This window comes from Sciurus vulgaris (genome assembly GCF_902686455.1).
Source record: "Sciurus vulgaris genome assembly, chromosome: 1".
In the NCBI taxonomy this organism is placed as follows: Eukaryota; Metazoa; Chordata; class Mammalia; order Rodentia; family Sciuridae; genus Sciurus; species Sciurus vulgaris.
This window is the reverse complement of record NC_136461.1, coordinates 145,689,718-145,712,179: the sequence shown is the minus strand read 5'-3', so window position 1 is coordinate 145,712,179 and position 22,462 is coordinate 145,689,718. Positions and strand designations below refer to the sequence as shown.

The window sequence follows — 22,462 nt, the reverse complement described above, 5'->3', positions numbered from 1 at the left end:
TATGAATCTATTATTCCACAATCAACTCTAACTTGAAATTGCAAAACATTTAATAATGTCCAACACATCTTCTCACTCTTATTCCAAGGCAACTAGATTTGACAAAGAAATACTCTTCATCTTTTTTTTTTTTAAATGCAAAGCAGAAAAATCCCTTTAAAAGCATCAAATTGCATAATGGAAAGAGATTGCAACAGAAACAAAACTGCTGGTTTTAGGATATTAGGCATTTCTGTGCATGTATACAGCTCTACAAGATCTAATATAAAATAACTGCATTTACTTTTATTACTCTTTGATAGTAACTTTTTACAAGAATGTTTAACTATCTTGGGTGACAGTCATCAAAGGATGGTGTTCTCCTTCTAAAATGGCTAATTTTCTCCTAATAGGATAAATGAGGTAATGGTTTTAGGGAAAACACTTCATAATTTCTTTTCTTAAAGCTTTATAGTTATACATAGTAGCTCAGTTCATTCCAACACTCAAACGTGCATGGAAATCAATTTCAGTTCATGATCCCCCCTTTTCACTCCACTTTCTTTCCCCTCTCCTTCCTCTACTCTAGTAGACTTCCTTTCATTTGTCTATTAACATGAATTTGATTAGTTCTTTATGTAATCTTAGCCCTCCCTCCCCCTTCTTTGTATTTATTTTCTATTATTTTCGTGGATTGCTCATGAGATTAAAGAAATGCATTCCTAACTTTATCGTCTGTTCATAATTAATATTGTACTACTTATAAAAATGTAGAAACTGTAACACTGTATATAGTTCCAGTTATTCTCATCCTCTGTGCTATTTATCATGTTTCATAAACCCTACACTACATTGCATGTAATTTTGCTTAAAGCAATTAGTTTTTTCTTTTGCATAATTAACAAGGATACTCATAAATATTTACTAATTTATTTGCCATTTACCATAGTCTTGATTCTTTCCTATAGATCCAATTTTCATCTAGTATCATTTCCCTTTAGCCTGAGGGACTCCAACAATTCTTATAGTGCAGTCTGACAGATATAGTGCCAATGACAGACAGATTCTTTCAGTTTTTGTTTACTGAACTACTGAACAGTCCTTTTTTTTTTTTTTTTCTTTTTTGTGTGGTGCTGGCAAACAAAACCAGGGCTTCAGGTCACATCCCCAGGCCTTAAAACACATTTTTACTGGATGTAGAAATCTGGAAGACATTTATTTTCTTTCAGCACCCTAAAGCTATCATTCCATTGCCTTTTGACCTTAGTTATTCTTAATATGCTGTTCCAAGATAGATATTGCCTTTTTTCTATGAAGGCTTTTGCATATTTTAAATTTTATTATTTGCTTTAGGCAGTTGGGCAATAACATGGCTAGGAGTAGTTTTTCTAAGCCTGGCATTTTCTGAACTTCCTATATTATAGGCTCATGTTATTTATCAAATTTAGACAAAAAAATGTGAATAATATCTCACAAAATATGTTTTTCTCTCATTCTTTATTCCCTCTTTCCGGAATTTTAATAAAATATTTTTTATTGTTCCACTGGCCATTGAAACTCTTCTCAGTTTGTTTTCCTTTTTCTTTAAATCTTTGGCTCTACAGTTTGGATATATTCTGTTCACCTATCTTCAAGTTCCTTGATCCTTCCTTTTATATTATTCAATGTTACTAATCCTACATTGTGATATTTAAAACTCTCAAATATCGTACTTTACAGTTCTAGACATTTCTTTGGTCCTTTTTCTAGTTTTAATTTCTCTGCTGAGATTTCCCATCTGTTTACTCCTTATGAATGAACAAAATATGTATAATATTTTCCTCTAAATACATAAAATATGTATAAAAGTTGCTTTAAAAAGTCTTTTGTTAACCAAATATCGCATCTCTGTACATTAAGTTCTGCTTTTATTGGTAGCTCCTTTGTCTTGATTTTGGGTCACCATGTCCTTCTTTTCCTAACAAGTAATTCTATATTATTTGGTAAACATTGTGGCTGAGTCTTTGTATGAAGGCTAGTTTATATTGTCTTTTCTAAGGGATGCTGAGTTTTTTTTCTGTCAGGAATTAAATTAATGGCAGATCCACCTCACCTTTGTAGGTATAGTTTATGTCTTATTTAACTGGGTCTATTCAAGTTTTTACCTCACTCGTAGGAATGGCCATCAGTGTTTGGCTTTTCCTAGGTCCCCTCTGATTGGCCCCTGGAGAGTCACTCATTCTCTCAGGAGTGGAATTCTGATGAGTCTAGCTCAGTCTGGCCTCAGTTTCTCTATTCACTTATCAAACACCCTCTCTCAGTTCTTTGATAAGAGTTTACAAAAGCTGGGGCAAAAGCAGACCAGCTTTCAGTCAGAGATGCAAGGGGAACATTCCTGTAACGTCTGTCAACAGCATCTTCTCAGACCTCTCCTGGCTTAGTGCTCTACAAATCCCAACCACCTCAGCGGCCTCAAACTCCAGGCCCATCCCCCTCAGTCTGTGAGACCCCACTCTTCACTGGGCACTTCAGTTCCACCTCCATACAAGTTGGACCTGGAAGTAACGCCATAAAGAAAGCCAAGGTGAAACAAAGAGGTCGTGCCATTTATATCCTTCCTCTCAAGGACCCAAGTCTTCTGCTGAGTCTTTCGTCAAGTGCCTGAAAAGCTGATTTCACATATTTTGTCTAATTTCAAAATTGTTTAATGTGAAGGGATAAGTCAACCATTCTGTTGACTAGAGGCCAACACTAAAGTTCTAAAACTTTGTTTATCAGAAGTTTATCATAAAAACTTTGTGTATCATATATGTATATTTTAATGTGCACTGTTGCATAGTTAGTATTTAATTGTTCAGGTTTAGCAAACTGATTCTTTTTTTTTTTTTCCCCATACAGATGCAATTTTTTTTTCCCAAATATTTTCCATCCATAGTTTGTTAAATCTGCAGATGTGGAATGCACGGATACAGAGGGCCAACTGTATACCTTAATCTTAAAAAAAAAAAAAAAAAAAAAAAAAACAGCAGTTTCATTGAGATATAATTTACAAGCAATACAATCCACTCAAATGAAGAAAAAGCCAGTGTTTTTTAGTGTATTCACAGAGTCGCACACCCCTCTCCCCGGTTGGTTTTAGAACACATTCATCACCCGAGATATGCTCTGTAACATGAATATATTTTGTTCTTTGAGGATATTTTTCCTTTTCTGTGGCATAAAAAAAAAAAAAAAAGATTGACTGCTCCCTGGCATTTTTTAAGTAGTGGACAGAAAGCACCTAGCATTGTGTATAGTATATTAGAAATGTTATTTATTAAAAATCTAGAAACATCACTAAAACATGAAGACTAATTATCCTGTGGTAATATTTATTTGTTCACTTTGATCTCTGTATTTTCATGCTCTATACAGTGAATACCTATCTTCTAATAATCAAAACTGAGTAGTATTTTAAAGGAAATTTTGCTCCCAGAAATTTTGATATTAAAAGGCCTTCAACTAGCCTATGTTGACTTACTTGTTCTAACAGTTTTGCAAAAAAGCATCATTTATTTTGTTCAAATTTTTTAAAGTTTTTGTTTCTCCAGAAGGTAATAAGCAATGAAATCAGCCAAGTAGAATGGTTTGCCCTTTAGTCCCAGCTACTGAGGTGGCTAAGGTAGAAAAATTGCTTGAGCCAGGAAGTAGAGACCAGCTTGGGCAATGTAGCTCCATACAGGCTCAAAATAAAACAAAACAAAATAAGAGAGAGAGAGAGAGAGAGAGAGAGAGAAAGCAAACAATGAAACCAAGCTGATCGCATGCACATTTGAACACTGGAATGCAAAGAGAACTAAGAATGTTAAGATCTTAATGCTATTAAAGGTTTAATCATAAGCACATATGACTTTTCTTACTTTGTTTTGTTTCTTTCATTATTTTAAACTGAGACATTATTCAAATCTCTGGTTACTAGAGAAAGTAATAATGCATGTTAGAAAATCAATAAAAATTCATAAATGTGTATATTATAATGGCATTATTCTTTGTGTTAAGAAAGAGTGTTTTAAGAAAGATAGCATTTCTAAAAAGCAATCATGTGTGCTTCTTGACTGAAAAAGAAATAGCTCCATTAGAATAATCTGAACATCACTGGAAAAGGTATATTGCTTTGGGGATTTTTTAATTTTATTTTCTCTTTTACTTTTTAAATGTATGCTCTTAGGGTTTTCTTTCTCTCCCTTAAAAGCTTTTATGTTGGAGAATAACTCCTCTCACATTCTCAATTTTCCTTATCAAAACTGTGTTGCTTACAGCTTATTTGTCCCTTTTGTATTAGACAAACAGAGATATGTTTCCTATCTTAAATTACTTTCTATAAAATATGTCCTTAACTCAGTCACCAAAATACTAACAATGCTATTTGAGAAAGTTTCAGATCATAAATGTCAAATTCCACAAAGAGAAGATAAGAACATCAGATTGTAACTTGGAAAAAGAAAAGTTCTCCCTCTTTCATCTCTTAATACTTTTGCTTACATTATAGGGTAGGGCTTCTCTGCATTTCGAGAGGATGAAAGAATGCATTATAAAATCAAAGAGAGTACACAGCCTGTAGAGCTTTGGAAAACGTTAACTTCTCTGAACTAATCTTGCAGTACTGCAGCTCCTATTCCCATTATAAGTTGGGATTCATGGAGCCTATAAAGTCTCTGTGATTCTACCAACCAGAGACCAATCTTCTCCGTGCCACAGAACCTCAGTGTCCATGACTATTAATCAGGGAAGCAGGTAACCTGGTATCAAAAACAAATGCATATAAAAGAAAAGCAGATATACCTTTTTAGGTTTTAATACTTTTTAAAAAGTTTGACTATTTCACATCGCTGAATATAATTTATTCAAATTATTAGAAAATTTGAATAAGATAATGATCATTTATAGTAAGGCTACTGTCTCTAAATGGGAAAACAGGACAAGGATTGTTCTAACTCCTTGAGGAAAATGTGGGTTCCTATGATATAGCCTTTTCAGAAAGTTGTCTGTGATCATTAAAAGAGAAGAAGAACTTAGAAGACAAATATTGAGAAGAAAAAGAATTTGTTGAAATAATTTCTAAATATGAGGAGCATATCTAGGTGAGACATCTATGATGAAAGAATAAACATTTAAACCCCTGAATTCCTATGTACTAGCCAGATAGAGGGAGGAACTGGAATAAAAATTATAAAAATTATAGCAACATCTTTTATCTGACTCTAATTCACTATCTAGTAACTGAGAAACTGTCTATGGATTATTTTACTTAATCTTCACAAAACCCAGTAAGTATTTTTATTACTCCCATTTCTCTGATGTTAAACCTGATATCTGCAGGAAGAAAGTTACTATGCTCAAACCATAGATTAGAGGCACTAGTGAAATATGAAAGAAGAGTTATCTATCCACATAGAAAGTTCATGCTATTATTAATTTTAACACTATGCTATATACTGTTCCTACAAAATTAATTTCATAAGATAATTTAAATTTTGTTTTACTATATTAATATTTTTCTACATTAACGTTTTGAAACACAGAATCCTTTCTAAATGTCACTAATTAAAAAGTAAATATGACAACACTTAGATGAAAAACCATTGGCCCAGTAATTCCTGGCAATTTCTGAAAAGATAAATTTTAAAGAAATTTTATGTTAAATTTTCCTAAGTTTTCATTCTAATACAAGCAGATTCACCCTAGATTAACACAAGGAATTCCATTTTCTTTTGCCCAAAGAAACCAAAAATCTGAAAAACACATTAAACTTGTGAGAATATTCATCTCCACTAGAACAGTGTCATATCCTTCCCTTTGTATTCCTTAGTACTCTTTTATTTAAAAGTTTTAAAGCAATAAAAACATATATTCATTATTGTTAAAGACATTTCTCTCTGAAATTAGAGAATGTAAGACATTTGAAAAACAAAATCACATATTCTTTCTAAAAGAAATTCACACATAGGACCAGTTTAGACATTTGGAATTTGGAAAATGTTTTTACAAAATATTTGTTAAAAGCTTTTGAATTAGTTTTATCACAAAAGCTACTGTTTCTCAGATGATGAAAGGAATTGGCAAGTTTTGTGACCACTCTGTGTATTCAGTATGCAACTTCAATGATTTTAAGATTTCTATTCAGAGATGAGAAAGTTGTTAGTAAAATGGTGATATATAAAAATCTAAACAAATTCCTATAATGTATATAATAATTTTAAACAATTCAGTAAGATCCATTATATCTCTTGACTTTGATGTTAATTTGCAAACAATGGCTGAGTTAATTATACTTCTTTGGCACATTTTCAACCAAGAAAAATAATATAATAAGACTATGACTTTCTACCATTTTCAAATGTCTCTTACATTAAGCAGAAAATTCACATTTATTCAAATTATATGAAAATCATTAACATAGCTAAACAAATCATCTTGAAATACGACATCACCTTTTTTTTAAGTATGTGAAAAGGTCAAGTTTATTTCAAAAGAAACAAAACCCTAACAACATTTAACACTGGTTTTGAATTTGGTTGAGATTTGCTTATACAGTGTATTAATGTAGAATCATCAAAATTATGCTACTTCAAATATGTTCATATTTATCAATATAATTAGTGTTTTATTATAATTAGCTTTTATTATTAAAAGCTCAAAGATTTTCAACATGTTTATGACTTTATTTACACAGAAGCATATAAACATAGAGTACAAATTTCTAGTTTTTCTGTACCTCTTCTTCCTACTCTTTTCTCAATTTCTACTTTTATTCATATAGATACAGGGATAGGCATAAAACATTTTTTTCTCCTAGAAATTATACATTTATAAGCAAAAAATCAAAGACAGTGGAGTAATTTGTTCTACACTAAAACCAAACCACATAAATATCTGCTTTTTAAATATCCATGTTAAAAAATAACAGATGTAGTGCTTTGTATTGACTCATTACATATTTTGGATTGCAAATACATTTGTAGTTTTACCTCCTTTCTCTCCAACTTTTTTACTCTATTGTAAGAAACACCAAATTTTTACTGTCAGGAGACAATTTCACAAAATTAAAGAAACTCTTTCGTTTCCTTTGCTTGTAACTACATGAAATATATGTTCATTAGGGAATATAAATTTATGTGAAAGAAATGTTTTCAACATAAAAACTTGCATCTTTTTTTCAATATTCCTGTTAGTCATGACAAAAAAGAAAAAAAAATAATAGCACTTTCAGGGAATATTCTACTTTTATCTGCAAAACATTTTTTGGAGTAGGAAAGTCATAAGTTGTTACTAGTGTTTTACAAGTAATTACTTGTAGCTCAGATGTTAAACCTACCAGAAAAACGAAGAGAGCTGGACTTTGGTCTTAAAATTTTAGCTCAGTGCTTTGGCCATAGGCTACATAGACCACATCACAAGGTGGCTCTCCAGTTTTGCTAAAGAAGAACTTATCATAAACATGCTAAAACACATTAACCTCTATCACTGGTATGAGTCAATATGTAACTTATTCAAAGTGATAAATATATATATTAAGCAACCCTACCTACAAATATATTAGAAACAGTTGTCTCTCAAATAAAGAAATTGTCACCTGGTGTACAGTTGAGAAGAAGGGACATTGTCAAGAATTTGTTTATGGGTTTAGATTTTATTTTTAAACTATTGAGTTGACTCTGAACATCAACATATTTTTACCATTGGGGGAAAAATTACAGGGAAAAAAGCACATTTCTTATTAAACTATAAAAGGCAATCATGTAATATGATGGACTACTTTATTTATTTAAAGGGCATTCTGCATTCAAACTTTGGTTATATTTGTAAATGCTCTGATACTCTGTTGACAAGAAACAAAATTGAAGAATGAAGAGAAAGGAAGATGAAAACAATGCCAAACAGAAGTTCATCTAGAAGGAAGTGAAGGGGGTTGAGTCACAGGTAAGAAATATAGAGTAGGGCTGGGGATATCGCTCAGTTGGTAGAGTACTTATTTTGCAATCACAAGGTCTTGGGTTCAATTCCCAGCACTCCCCTCCCCCAAAAAAGGAGAGTATAAACATCCTAATTAAAGTTTTAATATGATATGAAGATAAAATTGGACCAGAAAAAAAATAATTTTCTTAGGTTTATGCTAGAATCATTTTATAACTCTTCTACTACAAGCAAGTGATCTCATAAAAATATACCAGGAAGAGGTATATTTTTATGACTGCATTAGTGAAAGTGTGTTAGCAAGACTTCATTGTTTCCAGAAAAGGCTTTGAAAGAGCTTGGTTAACTCAGAAACCTCTATTTCATGCTCTTTTGTTTTAAAACATAGACTTACTAATATCCCTCTTAATGCCAGATACATTATATCTAACCGAAATTTTCACTGAATATAACTTTAGGTTAGAGTTCTTGAATGCTCTACATATCCCCTACAACAGATAATATAAAAAGGGAGAAGGGCATTCCTGTAGGAAAAAAACTTTGATGGGCTGTATCCAAATCTAATGAACCAAAAAATGGGGCAGGGAGCACTGGACAATGCACTTAAATAAGCTTCCCAGATGATTTATAAGGAAATCACATCTTGAAAATCACCTGCCTATATTTCTGTATTTGTTCAAATTTGAACCCCCAGGAACATGAAGATAGTTAACTCTGGAAGTGAGAGTTACACATTTAAGAAATTAATAAGTCTATGAATGAATGAATGGATGGAAAATTGAGAACTGAAGCAAAACTACAATTTGTTTGGGTCTTAATAGGAAGAACATCTCTCTATTCACCTTTGTCTCAATGTTCAAAGAGGTCATGGCTGTTAGAAAATGTAAGATGCAGTATTGCTGGCATCATATGTTAGTATGACCTAGTACAATTCACCAAGCAGATGTGTGATGCTTCCTGAATGAAATAATGTATTTGAACGGATTTTCTCAAATGGGGTCACTGCATTCTAGAAAGGCAAGCACAGGGCTACTGTTCAGATCCTCAAAGGGCACACTTTGACCTGCAACTCACTTGGCATTTGTGCAGGCAGTGATGGCACTAAAAACAAATGAAGTTAGGAATCAGAAACACAAGGGAAGACTCCATAGCAAGGAACATTCCATAGGACTAATACAGTAAAACAGGCTTACCAGGAGAAACTATTATTTAGTATGTGAAAGATATTTTCAGACCTCTTCATAAGGTCTTATTTTTTTCAATTACACCAATTGATTTAGTGAGCAGTAAAAAATACATGTGTAGATTTTCAATGACATTTAGTCGATTGTGGTGATTAAGTACTGTAGCCACAATAATTACTGGAATTTTTTATAATATATATTTCAAGATGAGACCTACTCAGATCGAGGTAATTAGGAAATTATTTTATTCAGCATCTTTGAGATTTAGAGCACTAACTTCAGGGGTGCTTAAAAGTGTTATATCTTAAAACACCACATATTTGGGTATTTTATTCTCTAATATGTACTAATTTCTATATTAAATTGTTTTCGTATTATATTGAGTAACTTTATATGAAGTATTTTAAGAAATTTTATGGACAATATTGGAGGATACACAGATTTAATTTAAAAATCTTCAGACTTTTGTCAAGAAACTTTTTATAAAGAATCTCCATTTTAAAGTGGCAACTTTTCGGTTGTCCTGATACTTTTCCATTGCTCGATACGCAAAGGGAAAAACATTGAAAAAAAAAGTGTATATGTATGGTACTTTGTGTTTTAGATTGTTTTATATACCTTAAATAATTAAAATATATTTATATAGATAAGTAGGTAATTAAGGAAACATTTTGGGTCCCCTCTTTGTACTTTGAAATCATTGAGTAAAAGCATTCATTTTTCATTAGGTGAAAAGTGTGTTCTTATTTTGCAAAGATGAGGAGCTTTCTGTCTTAAGAGATCTTCAGTTTAAAAAACGAGTGAATGGTCATTTTCTAAAAAGTTGATCAGAATGTAAAAGAATTTGTCAAAAGAATGCTTTAATGTAATGAGTCCCTCTAGCAAATTAAGTTTTTATTTTACAAAATTTGGCAGGATAGTTAGGTTCCAGAAACTCAATAACTACATTCAGCAAAGAGTATCAGTATAACTATAAATTGTTCATGATTATTCATTTTAAAACAAATGATATATGTTTATAATAACTTCATTTGTTGTGGCAATATAATTTTAATTTTTAATTTTATATAATTATAGCTAAGGATGGAAAGCATACAGCATGACTAATGTCTTTATTTTTAAGCATCTCTGGAATGTGACTTTTAGATATGCATTTCAGCATCAATTCTAAGAAAGCCTAAACATTTTTACAAGTAATATTTCATATTAAAATCTGTAAGAAAGCCAGATAAGTCTGTCAAATATAATTCTGATGATTTTAAAAATGAGCATGATTTATACTGATAAATCACATGGAGAAAAATCAAACACTTTATAACTATTTGAGTTTCAACTAGAATAAGATGATAAATGCATGCAATGTAATGAAAATGGGCTCATATTTACAAACAGAAATATCTTTTAAACTAATAAAGTCCCTCAAATTTTCTATAAGAAGAGTGGAATAAAATAGAGTTTTTATAAAAATCACCTTTTCTCTATCATCATAGCTTGTTACCATGTTTTTGAAAAACTGATTTCAATTTTTTTTTTTTAATTCGGTACAAGACATTGAACCCAGGGGTGCTAAACCACTGAGTCACATCCCTAGCCCTTTCTACTTTTTAAATTTTGAGACAGGGTCTCACTAAGTTGCTTAGGTTCTCTCTAAGTTGCTGAGGCTGGCTTTGAACTTGTGATTGTCCTGCCTCAGCCTCCTGAATCACATGGGTATGCACCACCATGCCTGGCTAGATTTCAATAATTTTTAAGAACGATTCCTAATAAAATATTCTACTCATTGTGGCCATTAATTGCCAACATAACTACTGAAATATTTAAGAACATTTTGCATTTTTAGTTGAGAATTACATAGTTTGAGGTTACATAGCAGATATGTTATTCAATGTCTCATAATTATAGCACCAATTTCTAAGGTGCTTAAAACCGTTGTGTACTAAAATTCCACAACTTTGGATATTTTATTATCTGATAGGCAACATTAATTTTACATTAAGCTACTTTTGTGCTATGAACCTATAGTATTTAAAACAATCTTACAGAAAATACTTATTCTAGTTTAAAAATTACAGATGCCATATATTTTCATATGCCTAAAACATTTAGAAAATAAATCCACATATATACAATTAAACAAATGAGTAATTAACTATTAATCAAAAATATATGAACAATGCTAGAGTTTTTAAGAGCTGAAATAGGATCAACAGTTTTGCTAATATCTACTAGTACAACTAAAAGAATTTTTCCCTTTTTATCAACCAATTTTATTGAGGAATAATCCTTGTTTATATTAATGTTAGTAATAATTATACCTTTGACTTATGCATTACTTCACAAGGTTTACAGAGCACTTCCCAGGCATGATAAATTTTCAGTCAGTTATAGCTTGGTATAAATAACAATAACAAGTTAAATCCTTAAAAACATGTAAGTTTTAGCAAACTCATTCAGGAACATCTTGTAGATTCAAAAAGATATTTTAAATACCAAATGTTTCTATAGCATCTTACAACAGTCCTATGTATTAAAATTTGATATCATATAAAATTTCAAGAACTTAACATTTGTATTTTCCTCAAGTCGACACAATCGTATGTTTCCAATCAGTTTCAAAATTAAGAAAATGTGCATGGTACTATTTTAGGGACAGCCCAGTGAACTTAGAACATTCCATGTCATCACAGGGAAATTTTGTAACTTAGAAATAAGTATTATTCTACCACCAGTCACCTGTGCTAAGTGGGATTAGAAAGAAAAGTACAAACTTTCTATTACTTCTCAATATTAAACATGCTCAGTACACAGGCTAAAATGTCTAAATGAAAAGAGAAAAAAAGAATTAATGAAGGTCAGTTATTAATTGCTCATCATTAGGTATTCTCCAAAACCCATTCCTCTAGTTGGGAAACTAGAAACTTCATAACAGAGCAGCTGCTATCCAGAGGATACCAGCACTGAGCAGACACCTGGGTCTCCTTAAAGAATGTCTTGGTCTCATCCCCTTCAGTGTTACTGCCCAAAGCAGAGGACCAGTCACAGAAAAGCTCGTACCTCCATGAGCAAACCTGCAGCAGTAATGCCCACACTCCACCCACTAAGCTTATCCTTACTTGTCCTTCAGGACAATCAGGAGAATCAGCATGTCTAAGAAATATCCTCTGATCTGTCCCTCACTTCTGCATTAGGTGTTACCTTTATATACAACTGGGTGCTTAATCCAATTATTGCAGGTAGAGAACACCACCAGAGTGATATATTTACATTTTTATTTTGAATGATAGAGTGCAAAGTTCCTGCAAACAGAAGACTATTATTATTTTATTTTTATGTCCCTGGGACCAATTCCAGAACCCAGCACATAAGCAAGTGATCAGTAAATGTTTATTGAATGTTGAGGAAGTTGAATGCAGGTGCTGTGACTACATCTGGCACATCTGCCAAACTAATGATTTGGAGATGAAGAGAAAGACTTAATTGCTAAGGAAGGCAGGAAGGCAGGAAGGAAGGCAGGAAGGAAGGCAGGAAGGAAGGCAGGCAGGCAGGAAGGAAGGAAGGAAGGAAGGAAGGAAGGAAGGAAGGAAGGAAGGAAGGAAGGCAGGAAGGCAGGAAGGAAGGAAGGAAGGAAGGAAGGAAGGAAGGAAGGAAGGAAGGAAGGAAGGAAGGAAGGAAGGACAGACCAATAGCATGTAGTAAAGAATGCCATGATATAGTCTCCTCAATGGTGGAATAAATGCAGTTATTATACCATCAGAAACCATTCTGAATTTGCTATCATTGACTAAGTAACACCTCTGTAAGTCTATATATGGAGACATACATCATTTATTATTATAAAAGTACTCTACTGACATCAACACTTGAAATCAAGAAATGTGATTTAAAAAATTATTTTTAGAAATTCCTTTTCTCCCCCTGGGATTCCATATTTTATATGTAAAACTTAAGTGAAGCTTTCAAAGCATTACCTTATTTATTCTCTTTCCTGTTAAGTATAGTAGTTATCTCATCACAAAAAAATTCAAAAATTGTTTTAAATATTTATAATGAAAAAACTGATTATCACTGAATGAAAAACATTGTTTTAAAGGTGGATCACTCTCTCTGAAATAAGATTTCATTTTCTTCTTTTGAAAAAAATTATTTTCCAAAGTGAAGCTCAATTTTAAAAATACATATGCTGAGGGGAGTTAGTGGTGTATTTCAGCGGTACAGCATTTGCCTAGCATACACAAGGCCCTGGGTACAATTCCCTGCACCACAATAAATGAATAAATCAAAGAAATTTCTATTGGAGCAAAACATAACTATGCTACACTAAAACATATAAAAAGGATATCCTATATATATATAAGATTAATAGCTTTCATGAAAGTAATGACCCTGAAAAGACTTTGAAATCTTTGCAAATGTTCCTGTCATTTATGGAACACATAAAACATTACTTTACTAGCTACCTCTTTCAACTTTATTCTGTTTTTCTAAAGCATCCTTAAAATAACTGAGGGACCTCTTGAGATGAGGGCTGAAATATGTACTTTGGATATATATTATAGACAATAGGTGTGATCAAGGCAATTATAATCAGAGAATAAAGCAGACAGACTTGAATTTTTATCACATTTGCACACACAATAAAGCTCGATTAAGTATCAGAAGGCAAAGTGCTGCATACACAAAGCACAAAATACAGTCTAATAAATATTTCACATGCTTAGCTGGTTTCAATTTAGTTCTTACATGTAACTTAACGAGAGTCTAATGTGAAGAAAGTATGTTTAAATGTTCTCTTTTCCCTAAGACAAAATGATTCAAAACTTTTAAAATCTCTTAACCACTGCATACTTTACAATATAAGAGAAAAAAGAGAGAAATTATTAATTTTTAAAGTTACCCAGCAATTCCATTGCATCATCTTCATTGTCAATGTCTTCTTCTGTTACTGATGGGGTCGGGCTGTGGACTGACTCAAATGAATCCTGAGAAAGCATTGCTGCCAGAAGTTTCTTATGCTGCTGTTGCTGCTGTTTTAATCCTTTAGTCTTGGGCTCCATCTTCAAGCTGAAGAAATATTTAACATTAATTAGTGGTGGTGAGTTAAGAGAACTTAGAAATTTTTCATTCACTTATTTTATTATGCAGAATTATGGACATATCACTAATATTTTCCCCAAGACATAGAATCTCTCTGAGACAACCTTTGGTAATTCAGTACCAAATTCCCAAGTAAGTGCAAGGACCCTGAAAACTCCTACTCTCACTTAAAAGAGGAAGCACTATGTTCTGCTATTATCAACTATTGCCATGTGAGAATTAATAGATTTTCTGATATTTTAAAAGAAATAGAAAGTTCAGATAATGACTCACTGATTTATAAAACACTTTAATGTCAAGCAAAATATCAGCCATGGATAAGTATTTGAACATGCTACACTAAGATTCAAAAATAAAAAAACAGCTCTAATGTTTTTTGAGTGTGTGTATACTGTTGTCCTAGCACCATTTGTTGAGAAGACTACCATCTCCCCCAGTTATCTTGCAATAATTACACTACTTTTAAATCTACCTCTTTGCATAGTCTCCGGGGTGACAGGTCTTTGTGTTACAATACACGTGTGACATCAAAGAGCGGAGATTGTTGTATATTCATCAACATTCATCACTTTGAGTGAAATGTGGACACCTTATTTCTGTTTCAGTTTCTTTACCTTCCTTACTATTAAATATTATTGCTTTGAGTGTCCAGTAGCATTGTAAATTTTGTTTCAAAAACCACTATATAAAGTCCATTATATATACTCAAGTTTCTGGTATTTATTCTTCCTTCCTGATGTTCCAAGATTCTCTTGTTCATCATTTCCTGTTTGAAGAACTTCCTTCTTTCCTTCATGTTCTGAGCTTCCTTTTTCCACCACCTAGTTCCACCATGATGTTCTGCCTCACCTAGGGCTAAGAACTTTGGAGTCAGCTGACCATGAACTGAACCTCTTAAACCATTAGAAACAATAAGTTTTTCCTCCTCTAAGTTGTACATGTCAGCATGTCAGGTTTTTTGGTCATAGCAATGCAAAACTTACTATAACATTTGTTGTACTTAGGATTGAACTCAGGGCCTTGTGAGTGCTAGGCATGTGCCCTACCACTGAGCTCTAACTCTGATTTCTTAATTAAAAGGGGGATATGATACCTTAACACTGGACAAATCTGGTGGACATCACTTTAATCAATCAAACTGAGTGTCACCAATTATGGGACAAGATGACATTATGTACCTCCTGATATGACACAATGAGGAAATACATAATATAACCTATGATGAATTGTTTCCAAAAATGTTTAAGTCAAATTTAATCAGGAAATAATCAGAGAAATAAAGATGTGGAAACATTTTTCAAAATAACTAACATGTAGGTAGTCTTCAAAATCCCAGTGTCAGGAAAGAAAACAAAAGACAGAGGACTGTTCTAGATTTCAGAAGACTAAAGAGACCTTACAATTAAATTCTACACATAATCCTTTATTGGATGCTAGCTAAAAAAGTAATAAATAAATATACTAACAAACAAAAGCCCACAAAAGATCTTACTAGGAAAAGAGTGGATATTTGAATGTGATATAAAACTATAATATAAAAATTTTAATATAAAAAACTTTATGGTATCATTGTTAAATGTTTTGATATAATTATATTACAGCTATATTAGAATATATCCTCATTCTTAGGAAGTGCATGTATGTTATAATATCTACGACTTATTTTTAGATGGCTCAGCAAAAAAAAAAAAACAGAATAGACAGATAATAGATACAAAGATAAGTTAGATAACAGGTCATAAAACAAAGATTGCAAAATGGTAATGAATATGAGTGAAATGTGTGTGAATATTAATAATCACTACTCTTAAATTTTCTATGGTTGGAAACTTTTCAATGTAAAAAACTGAGAAGAAAAAAATATGAAAGCACACACACCAATATTTATTTCAGGGGCTGGGGAGATAGCTGGTAGAGTGCTTGCCTTGCAAGCACAAGGCCCTGGGTTCAAGCCCCAGCACCACAAAAAAAAAAAATGTATTTCGTTTTTCAACTTAGGTCCCCCCAACATATACAGGATTATTGCTGAGATATAAAAATATATCCCTTTTTAAATAATTTTAAAATAATTTAGTAACTACCCATGTAACTTTAAATAAATAAAATTTTTACATAATAGTAGTATAGCTAAAACATAACTATTCATTTGCCAATTGATGAAATAAGTTTATTTAGTCCCAGCTTCTTGCCATGGCATTTATCTTCTTCATCATTTCTGTTTGTCCTTAAACTGAGAGATGATGTTAACAATTTGAAAGTCTACCTTCACCAGTACCTTGACCAGTTTTATTCATTGAGAAGTAATACAAAACAAATTGCAACAAAATTTTAGTTCAGATTTCACAGCTGATAGGTCTAACATGCAAAACTGTAATTTACATCTAGAGTATTTTAAGTTAAATTATTTTACAATAACGGTATTCATGTGTCAGGGTAGCTCCATTAGCTTTTGATTAGGATGATGGATATATACATTATTTTGACAAATGAACCAAGTCTATTTTCAAGATACATAACTTTGGGCAAGTTACTTATCCTTTCTTTTCTTGCTTTCTTTGTCTGTAATGTAGATTATAGTATTACCTACTATATATAGTGGTTTGACAATTTAAAAGGGCCAATAGCAGTATGGAAAGTAGCTAGATTAATATACCTATTGAACAAATCAGTTTAAGTTTTCATTTATGACTTTGCATTTTATACTATAAACTTAAATGACAATGAAATATTTTATTGTATAATATCATATACTTAATGAAATACACTTTGTTTTAGGCAAAAAAATCAGTTATAGTTCTAAAGCAATCTTTCCCTTTAGGAGTAAATAATAATTTTCAAAGTATTACTGTTTGAAGCAAGTGTTTTACGAATGTTTTGACTATATTTACTTATTACTATATACCTAAATTATATACAATGGTTAGAAATTACCTGTTTCATGCAAAATTAAGATATATACTATCTTAATGATGTTATTTTATATAAATAAGCATAACTCCAATGTTTATTTTTATTCTCACAAAAAATAGGATTATTTTGTAAGGTTGATATATTTTGTAAGATATATTTTGTAAGGTTGATCAAAAACACGCCTAGTTAGAAACAAACATATCTACACAAAAGTAATCTTAGATTTCTATTCCAGGTCTATAGCTATTTTTCTAGATTCCTTGAGGCTGGATGTACTCTTCTGCATAAGCCCTATATTATGTAATACCCTCCAGGAGGATCTGAGGCTTGACCTTGTTATCCATTACAGCAGTTCTCCATGTTGTTATATCTCAGCATAGCCACTGAGTAGGTTAAATAAGGAATCTACAGTGTTCGGATCAGGTTTTGCTTTCATGAGTTAGGAAAACAATTTCAGTGTTCTGAGCAGCTTGCAATTCATCATTACAGATAAGAACTGTGAGGAAAATATCAGAACACACATTGACAGGTTCCCAAAAGCTTCTGCTAGGTGAGGGCTGAGACTTGATGATGGAATTGCAGAAGGCAGAAGTCATGTCATTGGAATGTCAAAAAGTTATCTGGTGACAATTGACAAAGGTGGTTTCAAAAGATGGTGAGAATAAAATTCTATTTGGAAAAGACTGCTAGTGGAGGCGACAATGAACAAGATGACTCCAGTGAGGAATCTGGCTGTAAAAAGAATGAAAAGTAGAAAGCATTAACAGCTGGGGCTAGGGAGGAGGCTTCCTTTGGTAGAGAAGCATCCCATCAGGCTTTTATGCTGATGGGAATAATCTACTAGAGGGGATAGAGGGGAACACAGGGAATGAGCAGCTTGAATAGGGACAGAATGAGCATGTAGAGCTCAGTGAGGGGCTTGCTTTGGGTGGGAGTGTGGGCTGCACCCACTTGGGCACAGGTGAGCCAGGTAGCCACCAGTGATTCTGGGAGGGTGCTTGTGAGGGAAGGGTCTCTTCCTCTCTGAACCTATTTCCTCCATGAAACAGGAAGCAGGGTCATCAGCAGAGAGTAAGATGGGGAGAAGGGCTGGGGGTTTGAGGAGATTAGTAAAGGCATGAAATCATTCCTGAGGACAGCGGATGTGTGAATGGATCAGGCACTGGCAGCAACTTCACCGGGCAGTTCCAGTGTGTACCTGCCATTGGGAGGTCATGAGTTCAGTAACGCTAGCCAGTGAGGCCCCATGCTCTCCAGCCTTTGCTGGTTTCACCACAGAATAAATAATTGGATTTTAAAAGGAAACGAAGCCAAAAGAAAAGAGGGACAAGGGAATTGAAGGTATATATTTAAGAGACTGATCACAACAGTGAGCCATGGACAAAAGTTGAATAAGGAGAAAAACAAGGAACAAGGTGGATGGAGAGCAATGGAAATTTAGCACAATTAAAATTAGAATGGAAATTTGGCACACCCAAAAATTGGGTGCCAGAAGGAATGAACTAGAACAATGACTGACAGAACGGGAGGAACCTGAAATTGACATTACCAATTGCAGATAATGATATGAGAGAGTCTAGGTTATGACAGAGGGAATGAGTGGGTCAGGAAGATGGAATTCAAGACCAAGAGCTAAGAGCAGGCAAAGGAAAGGAGAGGCCAGATTTGGGAAAGAATCACTGATGTTCATTCACATTGATTTCACCAGGAAGGTAAGGATTTAGAGAAAGCGTATGTTTTGGGAAAGGGGAATGACAAGGGGATGGTAAAGTATTGCTTTAAGAACATGTAGATGATGATCAGGGTGAAAACATGGGATTCTGGAAGTCATCATTCTAGGGAGGATTTTTTGATTTTTGTAGGGGGTGAAAGGAGAGAGCAAAGTCTGTAAGCAGCAGAGAGGCAAAAGCCAGCCCTGCCTCTTCTCCAGCCCCACAGGCTCAGGATCAAAGTGAAAATAGCATCATTAAGAGAAAATAGCACTGCTGTGGGTTGCCAGCATGCAGAGAGCAGTGGTGAGTGACAAGAGTCTTTCTAAGAGAACCTAGGGTTCTCAGGGCCTTCATCTGGCCCCGTTTTCCAGATCTGAACCTAGATCTTAATGATAACAAGATTCCTGGAACTCTTTACAGAGAGAAGCTGTAAAGCATTTAAGGACAAAGGATTGGGAGCAAGAGAGCTGGCTCAGCCACTTAGCTATCCAACCTTGGAACAGAGAAACAAACACTCTGGGACTTGGTTTCCTCATTCCTGCAGTAGGGATAAAAAGCTTTCATGAAGATGAAGCGGGTTAAGATAGACAGAACACATAGTGGGGATTTCATAGGTCATGTGTTCAAGTAACACGAGGGTGGCATTCTGGAGATGTGCATGGCTTTTCTTGAGCTGTAATGTCCAACATAACAAGAAAGGGAACGTGGTGGGAGGCCTTATGAAAAACAGGAGCAGTTACTATTTCAGTTTGGTGTTAATATACTCAATGAATCCATTTTGCTTTGGTTTAGAAGGGTAACTTCTAAACTAGGGTCAGATGAAAAAATATAGTTTGAATTTAGTAGGCCCCTCTCCCATCCCAGCCCCCACGGTGGGCCTGTCCTGGTGGATTCCCTCTCAGTCCACACCTGGCCTCCTGTCCCCAGTCTCCCCTGTGTCCCCAACCTTGCTCCCATCTGTTTCACACTCTGTTCCTGAGCATAAATTGGTAAATATTAGTTTGTTCTGACCCCATGTGCTCTGAGTGGTAGAAACCGGTTGACTTCTCTTATGAACTAGATCCTGAGCTTGTAGATTGCACCCTCTTAGCATATTAGAAAGAATCTGTGCTCTTTTCTTGACTCCAATTAGACTTAAAATCAGCATACTACAGTGACACAGTTACATCAATATTTATAGTAGCTCAATTCACAATACCTAGATTGTGGAACCTAGATGCCCTTCAATAGATGAATGGATAAGGAAACTGTGGTATATATAAACAATGGAATATTATTCAGCCATAAAGAAGAATAAAATTATGGCATTTGCAGGTAAATGGATGGAGTTGGAGAATATCATGCTAAGTGAAATAAGCCAATTCCCCAAAACCAAAGGCTGAATGATTTCTCTGATAAGTGGATGATAACACATAATGGGATGGGGGGGAGGAGGTAAGGGAAGAAAGGAGGAAGGATGGATTATGTAGAGGGAAATGAGGGGAGGGGAGGAGGTAGGGGGAAGGAAAGATAAAAGAATGAGACAAACATCATTACCCAATATGTATGATTATGCAAATGGTATGACTGTACTTCGTGTACAGCCAGAGAAGGATAGTTGTACCCCATTTGTGTACAATGAATCAAAATTTAAAAAAAAAAAGAAAAAACAAATTAAATGGTTTCCTTCATATTAAAGCCCTGGGAGTTGAAGGGATCATAAAGTTTCATACTTAGTTGTTGTACTTAGGTTTTAATGTAGAAGAGCTCTTTTTATAAAAACATGTCTAAATAATATGTTTTATAATCAATTTAGTGAATGCTAACTTACTAAATGCTTATTATGCACATAGCTTTGTATGCACTAGATTGCAGAAATAAGACTCTTTTTCTTTTCCTTTTCCTTCCTTTTATTCTTTCTTTCTCATTTCCTGAATGTTAAAGAAGCAAGTATTTTTTTTTCTTTCATATTACTCTTACCTGGTATCTAGCACATTATCTGGCATTAATGGTCAATGATTATTTAGCAAATTGACTTTTTCTTTTTGAATTACTTTTTTCTCTTACAAATACATTAAATAAATTCAAAATTAAGGAGATGCATATGTCTTCAATTGAGAGATAAGAAAATCCAGGTAATTAGGAAGACTGGTAGTGAAAAGAAGAAACCATGTAGATATTAATGTTAAAGACGAAGAATAACTGTTAAATTATATACGCACAACTTCTGTGCATCAGTCTGCAATGATCAAGATGATTTTATGAGAGTTGAAACAAATATTTTCTTTGGTTTCATTAAAACACATGATTTGGACATTAATATAGCACAGGGTTGGAAGATCTAGATATGGATTAAGCCCCAAATTTTGCTTAACACACATGAAGACTATGAATAACTAGTACCATGTTTTGCAAAATGATTATTTGAACTGGAATATGTCTTTTCTATATAAGTAAATGAATGAATTTCTAAATAACAAATTTTAAGCCCTATCAAAATGACTTCATCCATGTTCTGAAATAAGTATATGCTTTATATTTGTAGTTTTAAAAATTTTGTTAGTATATTTTAGATATTAAGATTTCTCTTTTGGATTTCTTTGACAGATTTACTATTGATTAATCAATACTTTATATCCCTAAAATTTTCATGTTAGAATATGTCTAAATTACTAAGTTTGACTTTATCTCTGTCATGTTTTACATTTTTTTGTATGATGTCCATAATAGGCAAGATATGACAATATTAGGGCTATTTCTGTGCTCTGGGTCTTTGCATATAGAAGAGTACCCTTTCTTTGATCCACTTTCTTCCCTCTTATCCTGATTCATTTCCAGTCATATGACTGAACACCACTTGAACTTATGTCACACACTTGTACGTTGCCATGTTTGTCTCTCTAGAAGGGGAAGCATTTCCAATTTTCTTTCACTAGCACATCAGAAGTCATTTTGAGTTTAATGAAAAGGAAAACTTCTTAGCAGGAAGTAAATTTAGCTTCTAAGTGGTCATTTAATATGCATTTTTAAAAAATAAGATTTTTATTAATTATATGGCATATTTAAAATCAAACAGCAGTGCTAAGTTACAAAACCAGTTCACCAGATCTATAATATTTATGGGTATTATTCTTGTTTTAATAAGGTGGTTCAGCTTTAAAGGAACCTCATTAGGTTTTCAAGGTTTGATGAGCCTATTTACAAATTCACATTAAGATTTAACAAGTAATTTAAGGAAATTCATTACAAGGTAATGCAATGTCTAATTAAGATGCTTTAAAATAAGATTATATAGGATTATGAAGCTCAATTTTTGTTTACATTAATTTTGTAAACATGCAATTATTTTTTAGAACTCTTAATGTGCCATGAGTATACATGTTTTCCCACTAACGTGTGGAACGAGTTACAGCAAAGATGCCAATAGGTAGTATCTGACAAACAGGGGAAGTCTGGAAGCATTCCCCAACACATTCCTCTCTCTTTTGTAAACACCCTTCCTTTTCTTGTTCAGACGTTTTAAATTCTTTTTTTTTTTTAAGCTCTCTCAACTCTGAATTTATTTGGAAGTCGAAGAATATATTTCCCATATCTGGTGGGAAAATGTCCATCAACACACATAACATTTCATGTGGAATTTAAGAGATTTGCAGAGCTCTTAAGTCCTAGCCA

At 33.2% G+C, this 22,462-nt stretch overlaps 1 protein-coding gene across 1 annotated transcript in view; it reads right to left on the bottom strand.

Moving 5' to 3' along the window:
* Window positions 1-22,462, bottom strand: part of LOC306641205 (uncharacterized protein C8orf34 homolog) — a 490,512-nt gene that overhangs the window by 227,791 nt on the left and 240,259 nt on the right. The window contains 1 exon segment of the mRNA XM_079106179.1: window positions 13,990-14,156. Coding sequence (XP_078962305.1) covers window positions 13,990-14,156 — 167 coding nt within the window.